Source organism: Nanorana parkeri, unplaced genomic scaffold, assembly GCF_000935625.1.
Source record: "Nanorana parkeri isolate BGI_ZX_2015 unplaced genomic scaffold, ASM93562v1 scaffold1194, whole genome shotgun sequence".
NCBI classification, from domain to species: domain Eukaryota; kingdom Metazoa; phylum Chordata; class Amphibia; order Anura; family Dicroglossidae; genus Nanorana; species Nanorana parkeri.
In genome coordinates, this window is record NW_017307462.1 from 318837 (window position 1) to 331139 (window position 12303).

The following is a 12303-nucleotide window of genomic DNA, read 5'->3' on the forward strand; positions in this document are numbered from 1 at the left end:
CCGCTCAGCTGTGTGAGTGACAGCTGGCTCTGCCTATCTAGAGGCAGAGCCAGCTGTACCCGCCCCCTCCCCCGTCCGTTCCACCAGTCAGCGCTGGGGGATCGGGGCGGGGAAGGGGGAATCCAGCCCCTCCCCTGTCACGGCAGAGAGCATAAAATAAAAACACATCCTGTCCTCAGAACTCTATGTTATTCTAGAGCAGATTTTCTCAACCAGAAAAAGAAAATGGCAAAAATGTAAACTGTTCCCTATCTATGCAAACAAAATGGCTGGAGTTACTCTTTAAAGTCAAAATGTTTTTAAGCTATTTCAGTTGCTGATGAAATCACTTACAATGGATGCTGCTCATTGATGTCCCCTGAGCGCTGACCCTCATTCCCTTTTTAGGATGGCTCATTTCCCTTCCAGGAACCTATGGAATTACCCTTGTATGTGCTGGTAAGCTGTGTGTGTATTCAGCAAACAAACAAGCCCAGCAAGGCAAGACACTGTCTTGCTTCCTGCTCTCCCTACTCAACGTTCTTCCAAGCTAGTAGATGGACAGCTGCTGAATACTGCTCTGTCCCTTGTGACTGTGTACCGGACAGGCAATTCAGGGAAGCTGAGCTGAGAGACTTGGAGCTGTTTGGAAACGTGATGACTGTAAGCACTTGGGCAAAAGTGTAAAGAAATACTTTGCTGGGCGGTGTACATTTGTTTGATTTTTATTCATTATTGAAGAAAAGATTGACAGTGTTATTCACTAAAGGGTGAAGAGTTTGGAGAAGGCAGGGGAAGTGAACAATCTAGGACAACATAGCTGAACTGGAAAGTGAGCTGAATTGGAGGATTTTGCCAAATCAGCTATTTTGGCCTAGATTGTTCACTTCTTCTGCCTTCTCCAAACCCTTCACCCTTCTGTGAATAACCCTGTGAGAGTTTAACATTATTTTACCGAACAACAAAGGCGCTGTTACAAAAAGACAGTGCCCCTTTAAATGATATTATATTCCCTTATTTCAGTCTGCATTGCTAAAGCTGAGTACTGTGAGCATTGAATGTGCTAGTGGTGGTATTAAGTCTTCTAATGTCTGTTCTCTCCTCCAGCCTTGTGACTCTTCCTCGGTGCGGTCAAGGACAAGATTTCCTCTGAGGATTCCCGCGAACAGGAAGACGTGTCCCGAGGCTTCTCAGACAGAGCCGTGCGTCCAGAACACTAACTGTTTCCACTATCACTATAATGTCACAGGTACGGCTGCACCTCCCGGTCATCCTAATCTGCTCTAAGGCAGCCTAATGATTCCCCCTGGAGACTCCCTGTACCTGCCATAATGGCTCACACTTTAATGTACCCATTAAATATTCATCCATTTTTCTTCTCCTTCTGATATATCTGAAAACAAAAAGCCCTGTTGCTGGCTCGGAGTTGGGGCAGGATTTATTAAGCAAAATTAAATTGCACAATGATCTGAGCTGTCAGCAGTACAGAACTTGTGCATACGTATGCAGATCTCCACGGCACATCGGTAACTTGATCGCCATGCTTTTTAAAGGTGACGAGTCAGCATTTTAGGGAAATGCAGCAGTTGCGCATTTAGCTTGTTAGCCTTGTAGCACTGGAGTTGAGAAATAGGTCCCCTATAGGGATGCTATCTGCATGGGGTTTGTATTTTTCCCCTGTGTCAATGTGGGCTTGCACACTATGGGATTGATTTACTAAATATCTCTATCTCCCACCTTGACTGCCTTTAGGCGATCCCTTAAGACTCATCTCTTCAGGGAAGCCTATCCCACCTCAAACTAACCACTGAACCATCATGTTCTCAAACAATTCATCACCACACAGCTACCTCCTCATGTATCACTTCTCCCTCCTTTTAGATTGTAAGCTCTCAGGGGCAGGGCCCTCCTTACTATCTTGTCTTGAATTGTATTGTGATTGTAATGTCTTCCTTATATTGTAAAGTGCTGCACAAACTGTTGGCGCTATATAAATCCTGTATAATAATAATAGTAATAAATACAATGAGGCTGTTCACATTCCCTGCAAAGTGCATCGGAATTTGCACATTGCAGGGGATGTTTCCCCTTAGATTGGTGAATGTGGTGAAAATTCTGTTCACAAAGTATAGAATGGCAATCATGTGCAAGGAAAATAGATAAAAAGTATATTTGCTCATGATTGGATGATGGATGTCAGAAGAGCTCCACCTCTTTCACTAAGGGGAAGCTTGCCCTGCAAAGTGCAAATTCCCTGACAAAGTGAACCCGCCTAGTTGTCTTTAGTTAATCAACCCCTATATATTTTAGATTAATTGGCTCCTGAATTTCCTGAGTGAAGGAAAATCCTCATTTCATTGTGATGCAGCGGTCAGGCACAGTAGAAAACATGATCTAAAGAGTGACCATGAGCTAACATTAAAGCTGAACTCCAGGATGAGCAAATATGGTCTAAATACAAGTGTCCTGTGTATTCTTGCCTCAATCATGGTTATCTTTGTGTATTTCTTACAGATCTGTGCAGAAATCCAGTGTGAAATTTGGGGCTTCCAGTAATAAAGACCTGTCACTGCTGCTCTCTCTCCTTGTGCAAAGTGACTGGTCTTGAATCCGCCCCTCCTGTAGTTTTTTCCGTCTAGTTGGGGGACCTGCTGGGTCCCTCCTACTGCTCTGCTCTTGGCACAAGCTTTGTGCAGTACAGTGATGATATCAAAGCTGATGTATACCCGTTTTTACTACTGAGGAATACAAATGAAGGTTTTTGACCCATGAGTTCAGCTTTAACCTAGCGGCACCAAACAGTTATCTGGGCTGGTGCTTTAGTTTTTAAATCCTAAATATTTTTGGTGCAGCAGACTTTATCACTAGTTTTACTTCATATGGCACCCAAAACAAATCAGTGGGTCACACCTGACAAATTAATCACAACAGAAAAGGAATGATCCATAGACTCAATGTAACTCTTAAAACCAAACTCTAAGAGTAAACATAACCCCTACATTTAAAATAGAACTATGGCCAAACCTTTTTTTGGCTATAGTTTTCTTTTGCGTTACAGGAGGACATTTACTAATGTCCTCCTGTGACCCAAAACTCAGCATATAGCGTGCTATTGCCCGATATATGCTGACAGCGCAGAGCCGTGCTGCAGCTGGGAAAGATCCAGACAATATTGTCAGGATCCGCCCCAATGTCTGATTGACAGTTGGCTCTGCCTCTCTAGAGCCAGAGCCAGCTGTGCCCACCCCCTCCACTGTGTGTCCCTCCAGTGAGCGTTGAAGGAACAGAAAAAGGGCAGAGAAAAAAAAAACAGTGGGGGTTGGGGGTGACTGATAGTCACTACTCTGCAGGGAAAAGCTAGTGAATTGAGCAATCAGGGGTTTGTGATAAATCAGTTCTCGATCAATAGAGCCAATGTGTGACAGCTACAGTATCATGCTTCGGCTCTAACTATGAGGATGAGAACATTTCACTCTCCCCATAATTTCCCTTTAAAGAGGCTCATTCACCCATTTGGGACAGAGTCTCTTATTGGTCCACCCCTGCCCCCACCTAAACCTTCTCAGTGCCCTCCTGCCACACCTTCCTGTTAAAGTAATACATAAAAATAAAATAACTAGTGCTTTCAGGTATAGTGGAGCATGTGACCTTCTACCATGCAAGGCACGAACACTGTCACATGATGGGAGCAGTGACAACAACCCTTTGTAATGTGGTGGCTTTGATGGATGCATTTGCAGGGTGCATTAAAATGGGTTGGAGGGTGGGATAGCAAGATACTTTGTCACTTTGCCCTGAGTGGAAAAAGCCTTTAAATCTGACAGAAATCCAGTTAGCTTCTAACTCCCTCTAGTAAGGTAACAACATGCCAATGCAGTGTTGTCAGCCAGGTTTGAGCTTTCTTCTGCTAGACTAAAGAACACCTCCTCCTTTGTGTTTTGTAGTCCAGCAATGGAGAACTGTGGGTTAAATACAACATTCTAAGTTGTCATTAGAAATTAAATAGAAGGGAAATCTTCCAATGTGGACACATGTTCCGGTGACAGTTATAAGAACGTATCTTTTCTACTTTGAAGACATTCCCTTTTACTTCTTGTTGTGTCTATAGGAAGGAAGTGAAGGGAAATCTCTGCAATGGGACACAGGCAACAAAAAAGAAACCTGACAGGGGTTTTCCCTACTTCATCTATTGAAAAAATAAAAAGTATTGGCTTTAGATATACTTTAAAAAATGTTGAACACAAATGTTATTTTGTTCTTATTTAAAAAAAGTTGAAGAATAAAGGCTTTGTACATTTTTTTTAACTCTAGTATACTCCTGTGTACTCAGTGGGGTGATGCTTAATTGTCCATATCAATACACTTTATATATCCAACCTATAAAATAAGCGATATAATTTTTACTATCAGTATAGTCATTAACCGGTTTAATGATGCAGCTGGAGAAGAATTATTAATTGCACATCTCTTAATACCCATAAATATACATAATACATGCATCATTACATATTGTCTATGACACATTAATAATCTTCAACATCATTAAAAAAAACGTTGACTGTGAAACTTGAGAATTGTAATCCTACATTTGACAGTGCCATCTGCATTGTTGATTGAACTACATTAAAACACTATCAAGATATGATGAGACATGTAGATGGAAAGGTACCCTGTATGAAAAAAATGTATGTGACACCTGACTATCACGCCTATATGAGCTCCTTGGACATCCCATTATTAATCGTGGGCATGTGGAAGTGCCCCCCTTTTCCTTTTAAAACAGCCTGCACTCTCCTAGGAAGGCTTTGCACACGTTTTTGGAGTGTGTCTGTGGAAACGTGTGCCCATTAAGGCAAAAGAGCATTTTTTTGGGGGTCAGATACTGCTGTTGGATGAGAAATAGAAAGACCTGGCTCACAATTGGTGTTTCAGGTCATCCCAAAAGTGTTCAGTAGCGTGTAAGTCAGGTCCCCACCAAACTTTTCAAACCAGGTCTTTATGGAGCTGGTTTTGTGCACAGGAGCATAGTCATGCTGGAACAAAGAAGGGTTCTTCTGGCCACAAGGTTGGAAGTGCACAGTTGTCTAAGATGTCTTTGTATGCTGTAGCATTCCCAGTAATCCTTATTGGAAACACCAGAACTGAATCATTTTGAGTGGTGTTCACATACCTTTGCCCATTGAGCAGACGTGATGATCAGCTGTCCAAAAAAACTTTTGCCCATATAGTGTACCCGTACTGGTAAAGAGAAAAATAAATTACGTTAGTAATCTATCACTGTCATCTAAACTGACACATTGAGATGCTGGTACACACTCCAGATGCCTTCTAAAATCTTGCAGGAGCCAAAAAAAAACAGAGGTTTCTACTATGCAAACTTCAAAATCATCTAAGGATCTGCCGCCAAACCTGCCCATCACAATGCGGAGCCAATTGGGAGTCAGGAGTGATAGTTGGGCCAGAGATATACCTCCTAAGTAAAGTTAAAATTTGCATTTTAGAGAGTCTCAGGTTTCAGGGCAGGCTGCTAGAATTTTCAGAAGAAGTGGTCAACAATTTCAGCCTCCACATTTGCCTTATGACTGGTGTACAGGATCCATAAAAGTGATTAAGGTCACAACAGTATTAAAGGCCCTTTATGTCTGGGAAGCCTCATTTCCCTCATACCCCTCATTATTCAACTGGTAAAATCCAGAACTTAATGCTCAGTAGAGGCTCTGGCATTTGAGAGTTAATTTATGGGACAAGGCTCATGCCAGTAGGGAGTAATGCTTAATCTTGAGTTGGACAGAACTCCAAGTGCGGTCTGGGCTTAGGATCAAGAGATCCCACAGCAACACAGGGATGATTGTAGACTAATGCCTGAGTAATGTCAGGTAGTTTCAGCCAGCAAACGGTGCCTGCGTTCCAGTGCTGCTGTTGATCTGGACATAATTTAGCAAAGTCAGATTTATTTTAAGAGCTTACTCCAACAAATAGACAACCTCTATGGCACTATAGTAGGTATGAGCCAGTTCACCCATGTCCGCTCAAAATTGTGACTTCCACCCCTACTCCTGGCCTACTTATTTGTGGAGAGGCACAATTCACCACCCTGTAGCTATAAAGAAGTGGGCAGGGAATGCCCCACCACAACTGCTACCACGGATTAGTCCAGGAGGGGGGTGTGGTGGTCGCAGTTTTGAGTGGGCTTGGGTGAACTGGGTTCCCACCAAGCCCAGGTTCATCTCTATTATACAGTCTTGCCTTGCTAAGAGGAAGGCATGACACCTGATGCACCCGGCTCATCTATCTATACATTTTCTCTGTTTAGAGGTGAAAGTCACCCAGGTCATCATACCCTCACATATCCCAATGTTAATAAATTCCATATCTTTCTTCATATAACAACAATAATAATAATTCCTCGTTGTATGAGCTTCATAAAGAACCCGTAGCTGGTCACTGTATCATGCACAGACAATTGAAAAATTGTTGAAAAGTCCCAAAGCTTCCCCAATCTACAGGAAATGTGCCTATGTCTCATCAGGAGAAATTCTCATCACTTCCTGTACACACAGGTTATTAGGGGAAATCTTCCCAATAGAGACACAGGTTGCAATAAAAAATAAAGGTGATGTAACATACTGTGGAGAGAGAGAGAGAGAGAGAGAGAGAGAGAGCGTTTCTATAACCAAATAATGTGTTTTGGTTGGAGTTGGGATTTAATTTATATTTTAGGTTATCTGGTCCTTTAATCTGGAAATCTAATCTACTATTAAGTAAAAGGTAGCACTCTACGACCCCAGCACATTTTTAATGGCAGCTTATTACACTCATATTATGAAGCAATTGCTCTATTCAATGTTTGCAATGATTTTTTTTTTGCATCTTACATTGTAACACAGACGTTTAATTAAAATGCAAATTGCTATAATTTAATTATAAAACGATAAAATGTAATTAATTTAGTTGAAATTGAGGTAATTGTTTAATTATGGGTACTCTCCCATCCATTACCGCCCGCTGTGATGATGAGAATTGGAAATATCTCCAGCTTGCAGTACACGCTGGAACATGTAGTTCAGTAACAGCTGTTGGGGCACAGGTTGCCTGAGCGCACCTGAGATCCGTCTGTCCGTGGACAGCGTGACTTTCTTTCTGTATGACTGCCAACTTTTTTTGCGCCAGGAAATTGGGGCAAAGTCAGCAACCTTCTCCTCTGCAATCACACATTCACAAGCTCACATAGTTGAAAAAAGATCATCAATATTGGGTACACTAGAGATACATTCTTATTCATAAACAGGCATCGGTTAAAAGTAAAAAGCAAAAAGCTTACCCCAAAAACTCCAATCATAAAACAATTTTGTATCTAAGATATATGCATAGCCAAAACTTTGTGGTTTGGTTTTAGAGCAGTGAAGTTATAAATCTGAACTCCGGCCTTTCCATCATTCTTGCACAGCTGTACCAGTTCCTCTCCTGGACTGAAATTGCTTCCTCTGATTACTGCACTCTGTGAGCTTCTCATAATGTGCATTAGAAGCTGCAGCAAGTCAGATAGAGCCCGCCTCATTTCCTGGCTGGAGGACATCCAGTATCATCTAGTCTTTCCTCCCCAGCCTGAATATGCCTGGCCCGCCCCTTTCAGTCACTAGATTTCAGTTCTATTAACTATGGAGGCTTAGCATTATATGTGGGTGTTATGTAGGGTGGTCTGCAAGAAAATACAGTCAGCCTAGGAACACCCACTGCTATATCCAGCCATCAATACATTGCAGATATCCAGCCATCAATGCATTTTGATATTTGATTAATGCCTCCCACATGTGGCTGAGGGGTCTTGAGGGGAATACTGAAGCAGGTTGCTGTGACGTTCTCGGGAAGCGATGTACAGCACCTTCCTGGCCTCTCCCGCCAGCCAAGAGCTGCCTGCATTATATAGAGAAGCACAGGGCCCCAGTGATGACATTCCTGGGTCTAAAATAAGGAATGTAATGAAGACAGGTTTTATTTAAAATATAATCAGCATGTTGATGAGTGGAAACGGAGGAGTCAGGGAAGGCAAAATTAAACCAGATTAGATGTCAGACTTTCAACCCCTTATTTTTTGGTATCTGTGTCCAATTAGGAAGATTTTCCTTTACTTCCTGTCTCCAAGCTGCAACCCGAAGTTAGAGGAAATCTCTACACAATGAATAGAATTCCCCTCTTAGATGGCGCTGACTGGCAGATCGGACGGGGGAGGGGGCGGGTACAGCTGGCTCTGCCTCTAGATAGGCAGAGCCAGCTGTCACTCACGCAGCTGGGCGGATCCAGACATAATGGTCGGGATCCGCTTCAGCTGCGGCGTCTCAGTATACCGCGAGCAGTAGCTTGCGGTATTCTATGGTGTCTCAGTATACCGCGAGCTGTGGCTCGCGGTATACTGAGCTTAGGGTGACCGGAGGACGCTAGTTTGTGTCCTCCCGTTACCCTGAGGAGAACTATGGGGAAAAGCCTTAACCCCATAGTTCTCCTTTTAAGTCCTTTTTTAACTACAGCACTGGGCCAAAAGTTGTTTTTTATACTCTGTCTGGAGTTCAGCATACAAAAAAAAAAGCTAACTATTATTATGCAATGGTGGAAGCCACCCTGTCACAATGTAGAATGTTAATTTCCTGTTCTTAGTCTTCATAACCTGTGCTGTCAATTACCATCTCATAGTTCTTGAGGTCTTCAGGAACAGGTTTTGCATGTTCGAAGCTCTACCACTGCAAGGAACGTAGGTGTTGATTGGTTATATATTTAGTTTTTCTTTTTACGATCACTGCAAACTAACACAATATTGTTGTTCTCCTTTTCATGTTGGCCCATGTTCTTCTTTAAACCTATTCTTGTGTGTTCTTAAAGCAGCAGGTATCTTTGTTCGAGAGCCGCAGCTTTAGGAAAAGGGCAGCCAGCGATTGTATATTATTTCAAGCTCAAGTGGCACTTAAGGGGTCAACGATGCAGTAAATAGGAATTATATACTGAGCTCTCCCTTGTCTAAATGGGTTTTGTTGCTCGTTGCAGAGTGGAGCGCTTGTCAGCTCGGTGAAAAGGCTGTGTGCGGGGAAGGAATAAAAACTCGGCTTTTAGACTGCACCCGCAGCGATGGAAAATCTGTGAAAATTTCCTTTTGTGAGCAGGTAAAGTTAAGGACACAGACCTGTACAGGCAGACACTCTTAACCTCTGGCTGTGTTGCGCTCAGCATGATCGCGCTTAGTTCACTTTGAGGCTTTTATTTTATTTTTTAAATAAAAAGAATATGGAATAACCGTGATCAACATGAAGCCACTTTTCTGATGTTTGCTTAGTCCTTACCGCAGGAAAGAGCTCTTAGAACTTAAGGGATAAGTGAATGTTTCACGGGGAAAAAAAAATCAAGACTGACGTCCCCTCCCTGGCCTCTGCAGCATAGACTAAATCAAAGCAGAAATGTCTTCACAAAATAAATGCTTGTTAACACTATCCAGCTTGCCCAAGGTTGGCGTCATTCCAGCACTGTGTAGCATTATTAGAAATACAGGGACTGAGCAGGCTGGCCAATGTACCCTGTAGCCAGAGCCATCCAAGCGTGCTACCATATCCAATCGAATTATGAAAAGGGAGAGCTGGTAAACACTGTTCTGGCCCCCCGTCCAATGTCAGTCTTTAAAGAAACATCAGATTCTTGCTTCACTTTGCACACTATATGGCCAAAGGTATGTGGACAACCCTCCAAATTATTGAGTGTAGGTGCTTCCAGTGAATGGTATTGTTAATGCTATAGCATACAGTACAAAGACATTTTCGCCAACTGTGCACATCCAACCATGTTGGAATAGTTTGCAGAAGGTCTCAGGTTCCAGCCTGACTATGCCCCTATGGAAAAAGCCAGGTCCATAAAGACGTGGTTTGATAAGTTTGTTGTGAAGGAACTCAAGTGACCAGCACAGTGCCCTGACCTCAACCTTACTGAACAACTTTGAGCTGATTTGAAATGCCATTTGCCAGGTCTTTTCCAACACCAATACCTGACCTTAGAAATGTTCTTTTGGCTAAACGGGCACAGAATGCCACAGACACACTAAGCCAGATATTTGCTCTCTCTGCTGCCCCAATGCCAGGTTCCTCAATGCGCCCCCCTTCCCGACACAAAACAATTACCCACCCAGCGCCCGGAACTGCATGTCCTTGGCATCGGGAGATAGGAATTTCACACCCCTGCTGCCCCTCTACTCCCTGCTGCCCTGAGGCCGGGCCTTGGTTGGCCTTGTGGGAAATCCGGCCCTGGACAGACTCCAAAAATCTTGTGGAAAGCCTTCCCAGAAGACAGGAAGGTGTTATAGCCAAAAAGGGGATGGGGCAAAGTCATGTAAAAGCCATTCCCAACACCAATACCTGACCTTAGGAATGTTCATTTGGCTAAATAATCAGAGTTCCACAGACACACTCCAAAATGTTATAGCCAAAAAGGGATGGGGCAAATGCATGGAAAAGCCCTTGGTTTTTGATTGGGATGTTCAACAAGCTTATGGAAGTCTGATGATCAACAAACAAATGTTTGTTTGTACTGCCCAGCATTTGGGTGGTCTCTGGTATCCACCATTAGGAATTATGAGCCCTGGGCAAGAGTACTGCAGATAACTGTTCAAAGGGGAACCACCCATAATAAATGTAGGATCATGTGGTAATATTATTACAGACACAATAGTTGGGGGCATAGAGCAGATTCCAATTCAGTATTTTTATAACATTTGAGCAGGTTTTGCCAGGGCTGCTGTTTACTCCCAGTCTTGACCTATTCTCTTCACTATTATTTCATGCCATCCTTAGGGTCTTCTGGCAATTGCACGCATTCAGCTTGGTTTCATGTATTAAAGTAGAGAGAATTCAGAAACCCTATTAGGAAGCTTTGGCTTTCGACAAGTCCCTCTGATTCTGTTGTATCCAGAGGGCACCTGTGGGTGATATCCTAATTACGGTCTTATGTGGCCTTATAAAAGAAAGTAATATGACTGTTTCAAGGGTTGGACATTTTTTAAGCTTGACACTTTGCCAAACTCCCAGAAGGCTTCCAGGACAGCAAAAACACATCAATAACAATTTTCCAATAAGAAAACACAGCACCTGAACACTTTTGATGCAGCTCTCGGCCATGTCTTTCAGTCTGTGCTCCAGATTGGTTTCCAAGGGGATTGCACCACTCCACAAATCAGCAGACCTTTATTTAATTTAGCCTTAGTGGCTCACAGGTCAATCTCCCATAGTTTTATTAGCTTCAGGTAAAGCCCTTCCTCATAACAACCGATGATATTACACACTTCATTAAAAAACTAGTGGAGGAAAAGATCACAGGAGCTGTCAACCTTGGTCCTCTCAGCTCCGTGTCCTTCCTTCAAATGGTTCCAACACATATTGTCCTTGGAGTATCACTGATCTCTCCTGAGCCCTTATGACAATGACTGACAAACTTCCTTTCAAGCCTTTCTTACCTTTCAAGGAGCAGAAGTTGCAGGGAACAGTGGGTACATTCCTATTGGAATCAAAAACGATTTTGCCAATCACATGACTTATTATAAGAAGTGCAGATATCTCATCCTACCTACTGCTGGCCAAATGCACTACAATCTGATTGCCCAACCACCTTTTGGTTTACAAATGCAAGGGCATACCTAACTGGAACCAAATTGAATAGATACTTTAGGATCTATTTATAAATCTTCCACCCAACCATATGCTGGGGGAATGCCACTTGTACAGCATTCCCACCACTAGATGGAAATTCCTATGTTCCTAATCTAGTGACGAGAATGCCGTATGAACAGCATTTGTCCAGTGTATGTCTGGTTGGAAGATTTATAAATAGACTCTTTAATGTAGGTCCTCACATGTTATAGTTTTAATGCAAAGAAGACTGTACAGTCAGATTGTAGTATGCATGGCCAGTTTTAGACACCAGGAATACTACTCTTAAGGATATAAACTGTGCTTGAAGCACAAGACCAATCTGATATTGCAAATTCTGTTTATTAGAACTTGCAGAAGAGATTATTGCAATTATGAGGAGAAACAAAAGAATTCAGTCTTGGATGTCTGTAATAAGATTAAAACCGGGGCTGCAAAGTGATTTTTAATCTTACAGAGAAAATCTCTAGAGACAGGATCACTATTTATCATGGCTGCAAGCGGTTCTGGGGGGCCATTGCTAAGAGGTTAATGTTGCAGGATTATATCTTGACGGGTTGTTGAACTGTTTATGTTTATCTCCTTCTACATTCATGTTTATGCAGGAGAGGGAATTAATTACTTACAATTCCTGCTACGAGGTTAAATA

General features: G+C 42.6%; 1 protein-coding gene across 1 annotated transcript in view; it reads left to right on the forward strand.

The window, feature by feature from the left end:
* THSD7B (thrombospondin type 1 domain containing 7B) overlaps positions 1-12303 on the forward strand; it is a 294353-nt gene that overhangs the window by 236961 nt on the left and 45089 nt on the right. The window contains exons 19-20 of the mRNA XM_018568480.1: positions 1087-1228; positions 9016-9131. Coding sequence (XP_018423982.1) covers positions 1087-1228; positions 9016-9131 — 258 coding nt within the window. The remainder of the gene's footprint in view (positions 1-1086; positions 1229-9015; positions 9132-12303) is intronic.